This window comes from Equus przewalskii, unplaced genomic scaffold (genome assembly GCF_037783145.1).
Source record: "Equus przewalskii isolate Varuska unplaced genomic scaffold, EquPr2 ChrUn-13, whole genome shotgun sequence".
NCBI lineage: Eukaryota > Metazoa > Chordata > Mammalia > Perissodactyla > Equidae > Equus > Equus przewalskii.
The window spans coordinates 217,430-231,026 of record NW_027228750.1 but is presented as its reverse complement, the minus strand read 5'-3'; the positions used below and the strand labels follow the sequence as shown (position 1 = coordinate 231,026).

The following is a 13,597-nucleotide window of genomic DNA, read 5'->3' as shown; positions in this document are numbered from 1 at the left end:
ATAAAGATCTGATTTATCACAGAAGGAACAGTGAGTTGCCTCTGTCTGAAAGTCCAGAGACTTGACTTCTCGGCACAGCTCTTGTCAGGACTAACTGTGTAACCTTGGACAAGCCACCTAATCTCTGAGGTCCTGGTTACTCAGTGGTCAGAAGAGGACTTTTAACAGTTTGGTTACTGAGGCCGGGGTCAGAACTAGATCTCAAGACCCAGGGAGTGTCATGGTAGATTTTCTTTGGTGTTCAAATGAATTAACCACTATACATTTTTACACTTTCAGAAGAAATAAGTAATGTGGGCCACAGGTCTTAATCTAAAATTGGATGGACAGTCGTTTATTTTAACAGATGTGGAGAGGGAGAAATGCCCTAGATTTGTTCTGTCCAATATGGGAGCTACTAGCCACATGTGGTTATTTGAATTTAAATTTAAATTAAATAAAAAATTCAGTTCCTTAGTCATGCTAACCATATTTCAAGTGCTCAGTAGCCACATGTGACTACTATCTGCTGCATTGGGCAGCACAGGCATAGAATTGCAGAAAGTTCTGTTGGTCAGCACTGCCTTAGACGTTTGCCCAGACCACAAACTGCAGCTACTTGTCCCTTAGTGCAGGGTGTAGATGTTTTTGCCCTAGAGTCACTGTATCCGTCTTTGGGGAATGAAAGAATTGATTAAATCTCATTTGGACACAGCAGTATAAGGAACAGCCCAGGCGGAAGATGCTGCACTGAGCAAGAGTTTGAGAGAGATGGGGAGGAGGGGAGGTTAGAGAAAGGAATTAGGAAACAGCTGAACCATTCTGTGTGTTGGGTCTTGACTAGACCTGAGCTTCTGTAGAACACAGTGCCCCTAGAGGAGGGTTCCTCAGAGAGATTGTCACCCCATGCACAAACGATCCCAACAATGGAAAAGTGTGAGAGGAGCTGGGCTTCCCTAATCCTCAGAAAATCGGGGACCCTCTCAGCACTCAGTGGTGGGAAAAACGTTACGTTGGGCCCATGTTACAGAAGAGAGAGTTGTTACACAACCAGTCAGTTGGCAGGACAGGGAATAATTCAGGCTTCCTGGAAATCGGTGAGGGGTAACCACTCTACCCAACATCAGCTCCTCAGGTACAGGTCTGTGCAGTCAAAGGAAGCTTATGTTTTGAGACTGAAGCTTGAGTGTTTGAAAGAAAATATCAGTGATACAGCAAGAAGGCTTTTCTACAGGTTTGGCACATTGATTCTGCCTTCTCTGTTGGCCCTGCTGGCTAAGGGGCTGTGCATATGGGGAAAGGAAGAAATCAGAGGTGGATGGCAAAAAGTGTAATTTTAGCTGCTGTCTGGACGCCATCTGTGAAGGGAGTCACCTTTCTCTTCTGGACTTACTTCTAGGTACATCTACAGGGGACGACACCGAAGATGCGAGCACTGAGTTCACTGACAGTATTGAGGAGGAGGCTGCACACAATAGCCACCAGCAAGTAAGTCTGAGTCAGGTTCTGGGTCCCAGGTTGGAAAGCTGATAGCCCTTTGGGGTGTGTGGTCTCCTGCAGCCCTTGTGGACCTAGAGTGAGAAGCTATCTTTTTTACAAACCACTTCCCAGTCGTCTTCTTGCCCTCCTTGAGTTTCCTGGCCACCTTGCCAACCCCTATCCTCACTCCGTTTTTCTCTCCAATCTACCCTTTTGTTTTTACTATCTCTTATTCCTGCTCCCTGCCCCCTCCTGCCCACTTTTGCCCCTGTGTACCGTCTATAGCTATAGCTTCAGAAGAATTTTTACTTACAAGATCATGGACATTTCCTCTCTTGGGCTTTTGTAACTGAAACACACCACAGAAGACAGGGAGTCCTCGAAGGGCTGCTTGGGGAAGTGACAGGCCTAGCCTGCTTCAGGAGAGTGCTCTCTGAGAAACTACAAGAGGATCAGAATGCTTCAAAAGCAGGGATCATTCTTGGTGAAATTTTATTATACAAAGGAGAACTTTGTTGGGCAACCTGATAAACCACCCACGTTGTGACACATCAAGGTCCGGCAGATGACTCTTCAAGAGCAAGCCCTCAGAACTTGATATTCAAGGCTGAAACACTGTACCCACCAACCAGCAGTGAAGTTGTAACCAGTCTGTTCTCAAGCTCAAGAGTTAAATATCCTGGACCTCAGACATTAAGTCACTGATAGTGATTCCATAGCACTCACTGGTACCCCTATGTGCCTCCACCTTGCCCAGGGACATTTACCAATCATGTCTCCTAGATGGACCATGCCTGTGCCGTGTTGTTAAGGAAAAAGTAGGTCATTGGTATCTGTCCTTCTGCAGAAGTAACTGGGCTTTCCAGTGATAGCTTCTTGGGAGCTATTAGGAAAACTGTAGGGGAAATGAGGCTTTCTGGGTCTACCTCTGCATCTCCTGCATAAGAAAAAGAAGAGAAATCTAATAAATGAACAGAAAGCCTAAGTGAGCTGTCTTCAAATTTCACAGGATTTGGCACAGTCTTTGGCTCTTGAGGACATGAGTAGTTGTCTGGAATACCTCACATCCTCAACACATTTTCTTTATTTTCTACCAACATCCCCTTTTTGTTGCTCTAGCCATACCTGACCCTAACTTCTCCCTTGAGTTCCTGTATGAGCTCCACTTTTCCTTTTGCTTGAACAGCTTCTGAGTCCTCCTAACTGATGCTCGTAACTTTAATTATGTACACTACTGCCCCTCCAGACAGATCCCTCTGCTCTCACTCCCTGATTTCACTGAGGATCTTGGGTGAGGGAGAGGGATCTACAGGATAGATAAATGTCCACTGTAAGACAGGGCTAGATTGGGATGTCATGTGGGATAGGATTTAGGATTGACTTCAGTATAAATGAACAAGAGACACAGATATGAAGAGAACCAGATCCTGAGTGACACCATCAAAATGACCCCTAGTAGTGTGAGTCCTTTGCTCTAATGCTCAGTTGTAGGCAAACTGGTTTGTAAAGTCATTTCTTCCTCAACCTTCTTTCATATAGCCTAGCATGGAGAAAATGACCAGACCACATTTTGGGGTCAATTCAGCCATGGAATAAACCTTCACATTGGGGCATTTGTATTTCTCTTGCAATGTCTGCCCTATTTCTTGGTATAGGAGACACTTAATAAATTATTAGTTAACAAACCTTTGGACTGGGGCTTGACTCATGATAGACAAAGTATATACCTGCTGGATGAAGAATATTTTGGGTAAGCATCATTTTTCTTTCCATCACCTTTCCTTGAAAATCAATCTTCAGTTTTGGTTGGAGGAACCTTGGTGTGTGAAATCATTGTAAATTTACTTCATCTTTTTTGGAGTTTGAAGGTGTGACTCTTCTGCTACCAACTAAATAAAGCTTGTTTTGCCATAACTGTTTTGTGTCCAGATTCTCAAAAATGTGTTTGCTAGTTTCTGGGGAAATGGTCCCTTAAGATTAGACTCCTAGTTCCTCCTTGTTGTGGCCTTGGAAGGTACACTTTATTCTTGACACCAAGCTACCATTCCACCTCAAGCATACATACACTTCCCCTAACAAACACATCCAACTTTGTGCTCCTTCCAAGGCAAGAACCACCTTTTGGCCAAAGCAAGTTGCTTTGTCCTTACTTTTGGACTCACTGACCTCAGGAAGTCTGAGAACTCGCCACGATGGGAATTTCCCCCAGATACCTCCCATAAAATTCCATTCTGAAGCAAATGTAAGATCTGTAATAAATACTTAGGAAATTCCTATAAAAGAAATGAATCAATCCTTGCCTTTTTTCATTTGAGCTTTTGCAATGGAGAAAACTTAATCAAGATTCAAGATTCAAATGCAAAGGAGGAGAAAAAAGACAGTAGACTTACTGTTATGAATTTGAGAAAAGATCATTTTTAGTGACCTTAATGCTGTCTGAGAACTGACTTAAGAGAGAGATGTGAGATATGATGCAATAGGGTAAAAACAAAACAACTCTATCAAACAAGAGATCAGGTCTACACCTAGACCTCTGTAGGGTAAATGAAAACCCGGGACACAAACAAGCTGAATTATACCATGGAAGCAATAGAACAGATGAATTAGGAAATGTGCAAAAGAAGAAACTCATCGGAGATATAATTAACAATAGACCTAAAGGAGTAATACTATCACCTTACATACTGGGAACCCTGGGGTTTTATTTGGGGGAAAAAATTAGAAATACTAACTTTCCATAAATGATAAAAAAAAAAACTAATAAAAAGGCTAGATCCTGAGTCACTTTTCATGCATTTACATTTAAATTTTAGAGACAAGTTAGCCAAAGTAAGCTCCCAAATTAGCCTGGGAGCAAATCAGATCTCTATTTTCTCATTTTAAAGTGGGAAATTAGCCCAGACGAACCTTAAGGTCCCTTCTGGTATTAGCATTCGTGGGTCTTAAGTTTTTCTTTTTAAAGAAAATAGGTATATTTAAATCAATAGAAGATAGTGTACATCCAGAAGGCACTTTAAAAAGATAAGTATCATTAAAGTTAGACATTATTTTTAAGCAGAAGGAACCCTTAAGCTTTAGAAAAGAATAAATGTTGTGCCCCTAGTCAAAGCTGATGGCAATGTTTATTTTACTTATGTTAGTTGGAAAGAATTTATATAGAAAAAGTCACATAGTTTAAGTGAGAGGTGAGGTCATAAACTTTCAAAAGTGTTTTTATCTAGTCCCCTTTCCTCTATTTTGTCACAAATGCTTGGTGGCACTTGTGGAGGTGGCCACCAGTCTAAGCTTGGCAGCACAGGCGTAGAGACAGACGTACCCAGGAGGCACCCAGGTCTCAGGCGTACAACCCCAGGAATGCCAAGGAAATGAGCACCTTTGCGCATCTCTTCTTGCTTTCTTCTTTGCAACCTCAACTGCTGCGTCGCTAAACACCATTGTGCCTACGTGCTGTGAATCAGCCCCACCACATACCCATAGGCTAGATTTTACCATGCTTTGTTACAAGGTCAAAAGGAAATGTCAATAGCTTTGTGCTAGGCCAAGCAGTTCTGTCAATTATTGATCCATTTAAACTGCTCTGGGCCCTGTTCTGTTCAATATATATGTGACCTAAGTGAAGGTACAAAGCATATAATTAATTCTACAAGTTATCCCTAATCAAGTGGCCACTACAGGACTTATGGAGATGTACATCAAATATATATATATATATATTTTGTCTGGGTGAGGAACATTGGTCCTGAACCAACTTCTGTTGCCAAGCTTCCTCTTTTTGCTTGAGAAAGATTGTCACTGAGCTAACATCCATGCCAATCTTCTTCTATTTTATGTGGGATGCCACCACAGCATAGCCTGAGAAGCGGTGCTAGGTCCGTGCCCAGGATCCAAACGTGAACCCTGGGCCGCCAAAGCCGTGCACGTGAACCTAACTGCTATGCTACTGAGCTGGCCCCGGAGATGCACATCAAATATTTTGATGACTTTGATAATTGGGAAATGATTCTGTATAGCCAGAATGAATTTGTAAGTGACAAGTACAAGTCACATTATTCATAGAAATAAAAGAAAACAACATGACACAGCAATAGCTGAGAGTGAGCGGTGGAAAGTTGGGAGGTCAAAACAGACCTGAAGTTAAGTAGAATCCCAAAGTGCTGCCACTGAGAAGAAAAAGAAGCCAACATGACGTTGGGATGTGTTAATATTAATTTTGGACAGACAGGCAAGAAATCCTTGTACTGAAATACTTAGTCATACACTGAGTAGATTATCGTACTCAGGTTTTGGTTTCTAGACTTTTCAAAGCACAGGAAAAACTGGAGAGAAGCCCAAGATGAACAATAGGAAAGTCTTAAAGTTAAAAAAATTCTCACTTGAGGAAAAACTATATGATCGGCCTTGGTTGAAATATTGAAGGGTAGCTTAAGAGCATTCTCAAAAAAAGAAAGAAAGCTGTTGGGAAATTGTTTCTGCCTTGTTTTCTTCTCAGATGCTTAGGTCTGTAGAGAGTTGGCTGGCAGCAGCAGCCATGGGTAATAGCCAACAAGTGAAACTGGCTGCTGGGCAGGTGGCCTCAGTTGAGTTTCTCAGTAGTAGTAGGTGTGATGCTCCTGCTGCCAATGAAGTTAAGCTGGCTCTGTGTTACCTGTAGCTCCGCCCATATTCTAGTTCTTTAACTGTGACTCCTGACATCTGAGTGCTGGAGTCCTCTCTCTTAGTGTCCTATTTCGAGTCTGAGTTACAGGCACGCCCTCAGGCTTTGGGCATTGTATCTCAAGCCATGATGTTTGCTTTGAGTCAAGGACTCAAGTGTTGAGCTGATGAAGCTTCCTGACTTGTGAGAAGACACTCGAGAACTCTGTCCCCTCAGGAAGAGAAGAATCAGCATCCACACTCTCCAGACCTGTTTACACCTCATTTGTTTGCATTTGTTTTTAATTTATTGTGTGCATGTGTTTTTTCCTCACCCACCTATGGATACTCCTCTTCCTACCCATGGCAGCAATTCTTCCTCCTTGCCTGGTGTCCACCCCTCCCAAACCAGCCTCCAGGGTCCTGATGGCTGAGGAGGTCCTTACAGGGCCCTCAATTTAGGTCTTCCTTTTTTGTTCCCACTAAGGCTGCCTTTGCCATCTGATGTTCCTCTTGGATCCTCTTAATGACCTAACTTCATTAAACCATGATTTTCTTTCAGCTCATCAAGGTGGCTTTGGAGAAAAGCCTGGCAGCTGTGGAGACCCAGAATATCTCTCTTCCTCCTCCTTCCCCCACAGAAGGGGAGAGTAACAGGGGTCTTCAGGAGGAAATGCTCCACCTAAGGGCTGAGATGCACCAGCACTTAGAGGAGAAGAGGAAAGCTGAGGGGGAACTGAAGGAGCTAAAGGCTCAAATTGAGGAAGCAGGATTCTCCTCTGTGGCCCACATCAGGTAGGACATCCCCCGAGAGAAGGGGAGACTGCCGATTGAGAGGTCACCAAAGCCAAGGGACTCACCTTGCTGCAGCCAAAGCATTCATACTGCCATGGGGCTTCTTGGTCCACGTCCCAGGCTCCATGCATTAATGAATTCTTTAGAGAACAGTTAATAATATTGGATAATGGCAATTATGAATAATTACCATTCAAATTACTCAAATAAATCTGATCTTAATTCAGTATAATAATGCCCATTACTAGCCATACAAATGAGAGCCCTGAGTGGAAAACTCCTAGTTGTGTGACTAGGAGATTTTTTGAATTGCTCTTTTGAATTGACTGAAACATAAAAGGAATCTCCTGCTACCCTTCACTGCTGTATGCAGAACCAGAACAGTCCATGAGGGAGGGGGATTTATACAGGGGCCCTTCCATCTCCATTTAGCTCTCTCTTGGCAGCATGAATGCTTAAATCATGAACGAACAAGTTTAATAGTCTCTGCTGTTTTATTAACTTTGCAAAAGTGGTAAACAGCTGATTCATTGGCTAGATTGGCTGATCTCTCTTTAATGGCTTTTTCTAAAGATGCTTGGGAAGAAAACATGCTGTTAATGTAGGGCTAATCCATTTATTCATTCATCCCTGAGGGTCGTAATCATCATGGCCTGTTGTTTAGACCACAGCTGTGCAAATGTACAACTTCTCATTCATGCCCTGTTGTTTCCCTGCCTATTATATCCCACTTAAACATCCCCAAATCATAGAATAATATTAGCACTGAAGAGGACCTTGGCATCTACCTAATGTCCTTGTTTCATAGTAGAGGAAACTCAGGCCTAAAAAGTTCTAGTAACTTGCTCAAGGTTGCGTAACAGTCCATGTCTAGACCCCTGGCTCCCAGTTTTCAAACTCTAAGCCTTTTCTTCTGTGCTATAAACTTTATCAAACAATTTCTGAAATATTCTTATGATCATTCTTGGTTCTTTTGCTCTGGTTCTTTTGAAGAATGCTGGTTCTTCTACTCTGAAATCTCTTGATATTTCTTTCCTTAAATTCTGCTTGAGTTAAACAATGTGTTTAACTTTGTTATGTGTAAAGTTAGTTGAGCTGTTGTGGCTAATAACAGTGCATCTCTTTTGATCCTACAGTTGGATGTACAATCAAACCAAATGTAGATACCTTTGTGGGTTATTTTCTTTTTCCTCCAGAGTTTCTAACCTGAAACTCTGATTTAACTCTATCCAACCTTAAGAATCACTGATAATGTAGTAGAATCTATCTAATGCCTAGCCCATCTTTTGAGATTTTGTTGAGCTTTTCTTTTATTAGTTTGTGTTGTCAAAATAGCAAAGTTTTTCCCAAAACGTAAAGTTATAATAATAAATATTCTTTTCTATACTATACATGTGCCTCTTTTTCTCCCTTTTACACCTCAGTTTTGGTAAAATACCTGTCCCCTTTTTCTCCATTGAGGAAACTCTCTTATAGTCTGTCTGATTCCTATGTCCCCATTTTCTTCCTTGATTCGCGCTTGACAAGCTCTGCCCTTGGTTCCAAGACTTCAGGCTTCTGAGAAATCCAATCTAAAGGCATAGCCAACTGCTGATCCTTCAGATTGTGAATTACAGTCATATGTCACTTAAAGACAGGGATACATTCTGAGAAATATGTTGTTAAGCGATTTGTTGTGCGAACATCATAGAGTGTACTTACACAAACCTAGATGATATAGCCTACTACACTCCTAGACTGTATGGTACTAATCTTATGGGACCACCATCATATATGTGGTCCGTTGTTGACTGAAACATCCTTATGTGGCACATGGCTGTGCTTATTTCCTTTCCCTCTTCTAGTCAGTGGTTCTCAATTCAGCATCCTTAAGAATTACCTGTGGAACTTAAGTAAAATGTAGATTTATAGGCCTCAGCTCTAAAGCTTTCTTAACGAGCACCTCATAGGATTCTGATGTTCGTTCCTCAGGCCAACAGCTAGTGCAGCAAAATTAGACTTCTCTGTTGCAGACCCTGAGCTAACCATACCATATATGTAATTTCATTTAAGGATCCAATAAGTCTACTAGGTAAGTGTTATAATCGTTATTTTATATAAAAGGAGACTGAGGCTTAAAGAGGTTAAGTGAATTGCCTATTTAAGTGAATTGCCTTGTTAAAGCCATGTTTTTATTGCTTCCACCCAACCCTGGTGAAGGGCTTGGTGGGAGGAAAGGGTGGGTCTAGAATGTCATGGTGAAAATTAGTTATTTAGTCCATTTTATTTTGTCAAAAAATATGATGTTTTGTGTGACCAGCACTGTGGAGGCTCTGGGGATGCGGGGTGAATGGGACAGAGTCCTGCTCCCATAAGATGACCTTCTGTTACAGGAGCCAGATGTAAAGCAAATAATTACATAAGCACATTTTATTGTAGTTTTCATTAGTATTATTTATTTCTTTTGTGTTCCTAGGTCTTGATTTCTCTTCTAGTCATTGAAAACTGACTGATGATAATTAATAGGACTGTAAAATCCATAATAATAAATTTGTTCTAAGCAAGGTCCTTCTTATTTTTTTCTAAATAGTGTAAGTACTCATGTTTATTCCAGAGGCCACTGAAAATTAGAACATGAGGCTGCATGGTACGGGTAAAGAGAATTAGACCAGGTGTCTTGAGTCCAAGATTTTTAGTAATGGCACTGCTGCCAGGTAGCTGTGTGAGTACAGGCAAGTCTCTTATTCTTCTTGAGTGTTGGTTTCCTGGTCTAAAAATAAGGGAGTTGTTGTAGGTCTCTGAGGTTGCTTCATGCTCAGGGGTGTCTCTGAGTCTCTGATGTACTGAGATATGGGCAAAAGGGGCTATTAGGAACTGAGGCCAAGACCATACCTGGCCCCTGATTGTACATGTTTCCTGCAGGAACACCATGCTGAGCCTTTGCCTTGAGAATGCAGAGCTGAAAGAGCAGATGGGAGAAGCAATGTCTGATGGATGGGAGATTGAAGAAGACAAGGAGAAGGGCGTGGTGATGGTGGACACTGTGGTAGCCAAAGGGGAGCCGAATGAGAATAGCCTTCAGGCTGAGTTCAGAAAGCTCCAGGGAAAACTGAAGAATGCCCACAACATCATTAACCTCCTCAGAGAACAGCTGGTGCTGAGCAACAAGGAAGGCAGTAGTAAACTTAATCCAGAGATCCTTGTGCACCTGGCCAGGGAGATCGACAGAATGAACACAGAGCTGGTTTGTTCTCCTGGGAAGCACCAACACCAAGAAGAGGAGGACATGACCATGAGGCCCTGCCCCAGACCCCAGAGCCTTGACCTTGGGTCTGCCCTCGCAGTGAATGCTCACCAAGTAAGTAGGGGGTTAGATGGAATGGAAGACCCTTGGAGAAGGGCTGGAGATGTCAGTTTTTACCTTAAGCAGTTCTGCCGTGTGGGTCAGGAGGTACTAAGGGAAGGGCACCTTTGTACCAAAAGCGATGATAGTAATATTCCTCATACATTCAGCCTTTAGAAAGGCTTTTACAGCATTATCTTATAAATATTACTTGAGTAATTAATTTTCCGTTAATATTTCTTGAATGCTTAATTTTCCAGATAACACACTAGGCATTGGCGGTGGGTACTAAGACCTGGACTCTGTCCTTCAGGTACCCAATATGTTGGGGAAAGACGGCACAAACACAGATCATTTCAATAGGATGCAGTAGGGATGCATGGGGTCTTATGGGAGCCCAGACAGGCGGTGTGTAATAACATCTCTTTCTTATCACTAACATTTTCGTCACAGCTCATCACAGGTGTCTGTTCCTGAGACTTAGAAGGAGTTATCAGGATCCTTTTAAGGGAAGGGGCTTTGCTGAGGATTAAGTAAAATGGAGAATGCAGAGGATTCTGAGAGGACAATGGGGGCAGAAATACAGGGAGAGATGAGTGGAGGTTTCCACCCCTTTTCTTTTCAACCATTGAACAAACCTTTTCTGAGAGCTCCTTGGTAGACTCAGTTGGCATGGTGCTATGTGCCATAGATACAGAGATGAATAAAACATTATCCCAGCTCTCCAGGAGCTCAGTCTGGAAAGCAAGTAACTGCCAAATGGCCTAAAGAGTGCTGTGGCAGACACATGAATAAAGTCCACAGGCTTCAGAAGGAGAAGTGGCCATCACTGCATGGGGGATGACCTCAGACTGCCCTGATCCCTGTGCTGGCTCTTTTCACAGCTGGATAACCAGCCCCAGGCCCGGGACCCTGGGCCTCAGTCAGAATTTAGCCTGCCAGGATCCACCAAGCACCTGCGCTCCCAGCTGGCACAATGCAGAGAACGCTATCAAGATCTCCAGGAGAAGCTGCTGATATCAGAAGCCACTGTCTTTGCCCAGGCCAACCAGCTGGAGAAGTACAGAGTCATGTTTAGTAAGTCTTCAGTTCACATCACCAAAGTGTCTGTCTCCCCCTTGAGAAGCTGCATGCTTGGCAGACTTCACTTTTCTTCCCCATCCTCAAAACAAATTTAATCCTGACCACAGTCCCAGAGTTGTAGAAGTAGATGTTTAACTTCAATTTGCAGATGGCAGAGAAGAATAAGGCAATAAGGCAAGTTTGCAGTGAGAGTGTAGGGGTTAACATCTAGGTTTTTGATCTTTGGTAGCATCAACAAACTGCCTTACCTCTCTTAATATACACTAATTGTTTCTCTTCTGCTCCTCTTTGTACCATGTCAGATTCTACAAAAACATATCATCATTGGTCTAGAATCAGCACTTTCTAATAGAACGTCCTGCAGTGGTGGAAATGTTCCATATCTACATCACATGTGGTTATGGAGCACATGAAATGTGGCTGGTTCAACTCAGGAATTTTGTTTTATTTAATGTTAATTAATTTAATATAAAATAGTCACATGTGGCTAGTAGCTACCTCATTGGACAGTGTAGATCTAGATGTCTTGAGACTCTAAATTAGTCCATTCAAACATATACTGAGCCCTGCGAACAAAGCATTTGCTAGTTTCACTGGGGCTTCTAGAGATGATAGTAGGTAATACCCTACTTAAAGATGTCTAGTCCCAACTGAGCCTAGGTTATCTGTAGGTGAGATCATCAATGGCAAACAGGCTCATCCTGGTGGAAGGAAGTCCTTCTGCCCAGAGTGGGTTGTCTCTTCTCCCACATGAGTCCAGAGAAGCATCTGTCCCACTCTGGATCTCACCTCCCTGCCCACTACCGGCGAGGATATGTGCCACTGAGGTTGAGGGTGTATGTGGGAAATTCAGATGCCATGTGATACCTTCTGTCTCTTTCGGAGCAGGTGAGTCCCTGGTGAAACAGGACAGCAAGCAGGTCCAGGTGGACCTCCAGGATCTGGGCTATGAGACTTGTGGCCGAAGTGAGAATGAGGCTGAGCGGGAGGAGAGCATCAGTCCTGGTAAGAGTATCACTGTGGGGCTCACCTTCCCTCCCTGGAATCAGTTTTCACCTCTGGGTGCTGTTGGCCAGTACCACAGCTGATGGTGGGGCGGGGACCGGGTGGTGAGGGAGTGTTGTAGACTGAAGGGGACACAGGACAGAGTGGGACAGGGAGTTTGGAGGAGAGCTCTTGCCCCAAATGAGGCTGAGTGTAAGTTTGAATTTCTACAATTAGTTTTCAGTATACTACTATTAATTAAAAAAAAAAAGTCCTATCCAACTGATTATTATAGAAAAAAATACTAAGGCCTGCTTATTAATGAAAAGACCAGATGAGTTTTTAGGGATATGCAAACCGTAAGTAAAATAAATGGTTTTTCCATGATAAAAGGACTATCAAGGGAGTGGCCCCAGCAGCAGGGCCAGCTTTATTCAGGAAGATGCCTTTGTCTTTTCTCAGAGTGTGAGGAGCCCAACAGCCTCAGGGAAACAGTCCTAATGGAGGGGCCGTGCTCTGAGCAGGGACGGCTGGACTCAACACTGGCCAGCCCCCATGGGAAGAAGCCCTTGGAGAAGCAGCTAGGGAAGCAGGAGGAGTTCCAGGCATATGGAAAGTCAGAAGACATCTGTGTCCTACGTAAGGACATCAAAGATCTGAAGACCCAGCTGCAGACCGCCAACAAGGTCATTCAAAACCTCAAGAGCCGGGTCCGGTCCCTCTCAGTTACAAGCGATTATTCATCTAGTCTGGAGAGACCCCGAAAGCTGAAGGCCATTGGCACCATCGGGGGATCTTCACCTCATAGTGTCACTGACGAGGATGAAGGGTGGCTGTCTGATGGCACTGGGGCTTTCTATCCCCCTGGGCTTCAGGCTAAAAAGGATCTGGAGAGTTTGATCCAGAGAGTGTCCCAGCTGGAGGCCCAGCTCCCGAAAACTGGAGTGGAAGGGAAGCTGGCCGAGGAGCTAAGATCAGCCTCATGGCCTGGGTAAGGAGGGCCCTCTTCGAACCTTTACTTGATTGATGGTGTCTGAGTTTGTGTTTGAAGTAGGATAGCCCAGGCAGGTGGAAGACAGAACCCTCAGGACAATAAGAGCCCTTCTTTAAATGGTAAACGAAGATCTGAAGAAAGGACAGGTAGGCCCTGCTGGAGATGCCACGTCTCTGGGATTTCCTTTTTGGAATCTATTCATACAGTGACAGGATATGTGGTGTAGTAGTCAGGCTGGAGTCAGACTGCCTGGGTTTGCACCCTAGCTCTGGTGCTTACTAGCTGTGCAACCTACTTAGTCTTTCTGAGCCTATTTCCTTACCTATAAA

The 13,597-nt window shown here is 43.4% G+C and overlaps 1 protein-coding gene across 50 annotated transcripts in view; it reads left to right on the top strand.

The window, feature by feature from the left end:
- The window catches only part of PDE4DIP (phosphodiesterase 4D interacting protein), a 176,990-nt gene that overhangs the window by 127,907 nt on the left and 35,486 nt on the right, over positions 1-13,597 (top strand). For all 50 annotated transcript variants that reach the window (XR_011536717.1, XM_070607692.1, XM_070607695.1 and 47 more), the window contains 6 exons: positions 1,379-1,467; positions 6,653-6,885; positions 9,787-10,222; positions 11,092-11,284; positions 12,179-12,295; positions 12,737-13,265. Coding sequence is in view for 49 of the 50 variants with exons in the window: in XM_070607692.1 (XP_070463793.1) it covers positions 1,379-1,467; positions 6,653-6,885; positions 9,787-10,222; positions 11,092-11,284; positions 12,179-12,295; positions 12,737-13,265 (1,597 nt within the window). In the remaining variant the exon portion in view is untranslated. The remainder of the gene's footprint in view (positions 1-1,378; positions 1,468-6,652; positions 6,886-9,786; positions 10,223-11,091; positions 11,285-12,178; positions 12,296-12,736; positions 13,266-13,597) is intronic.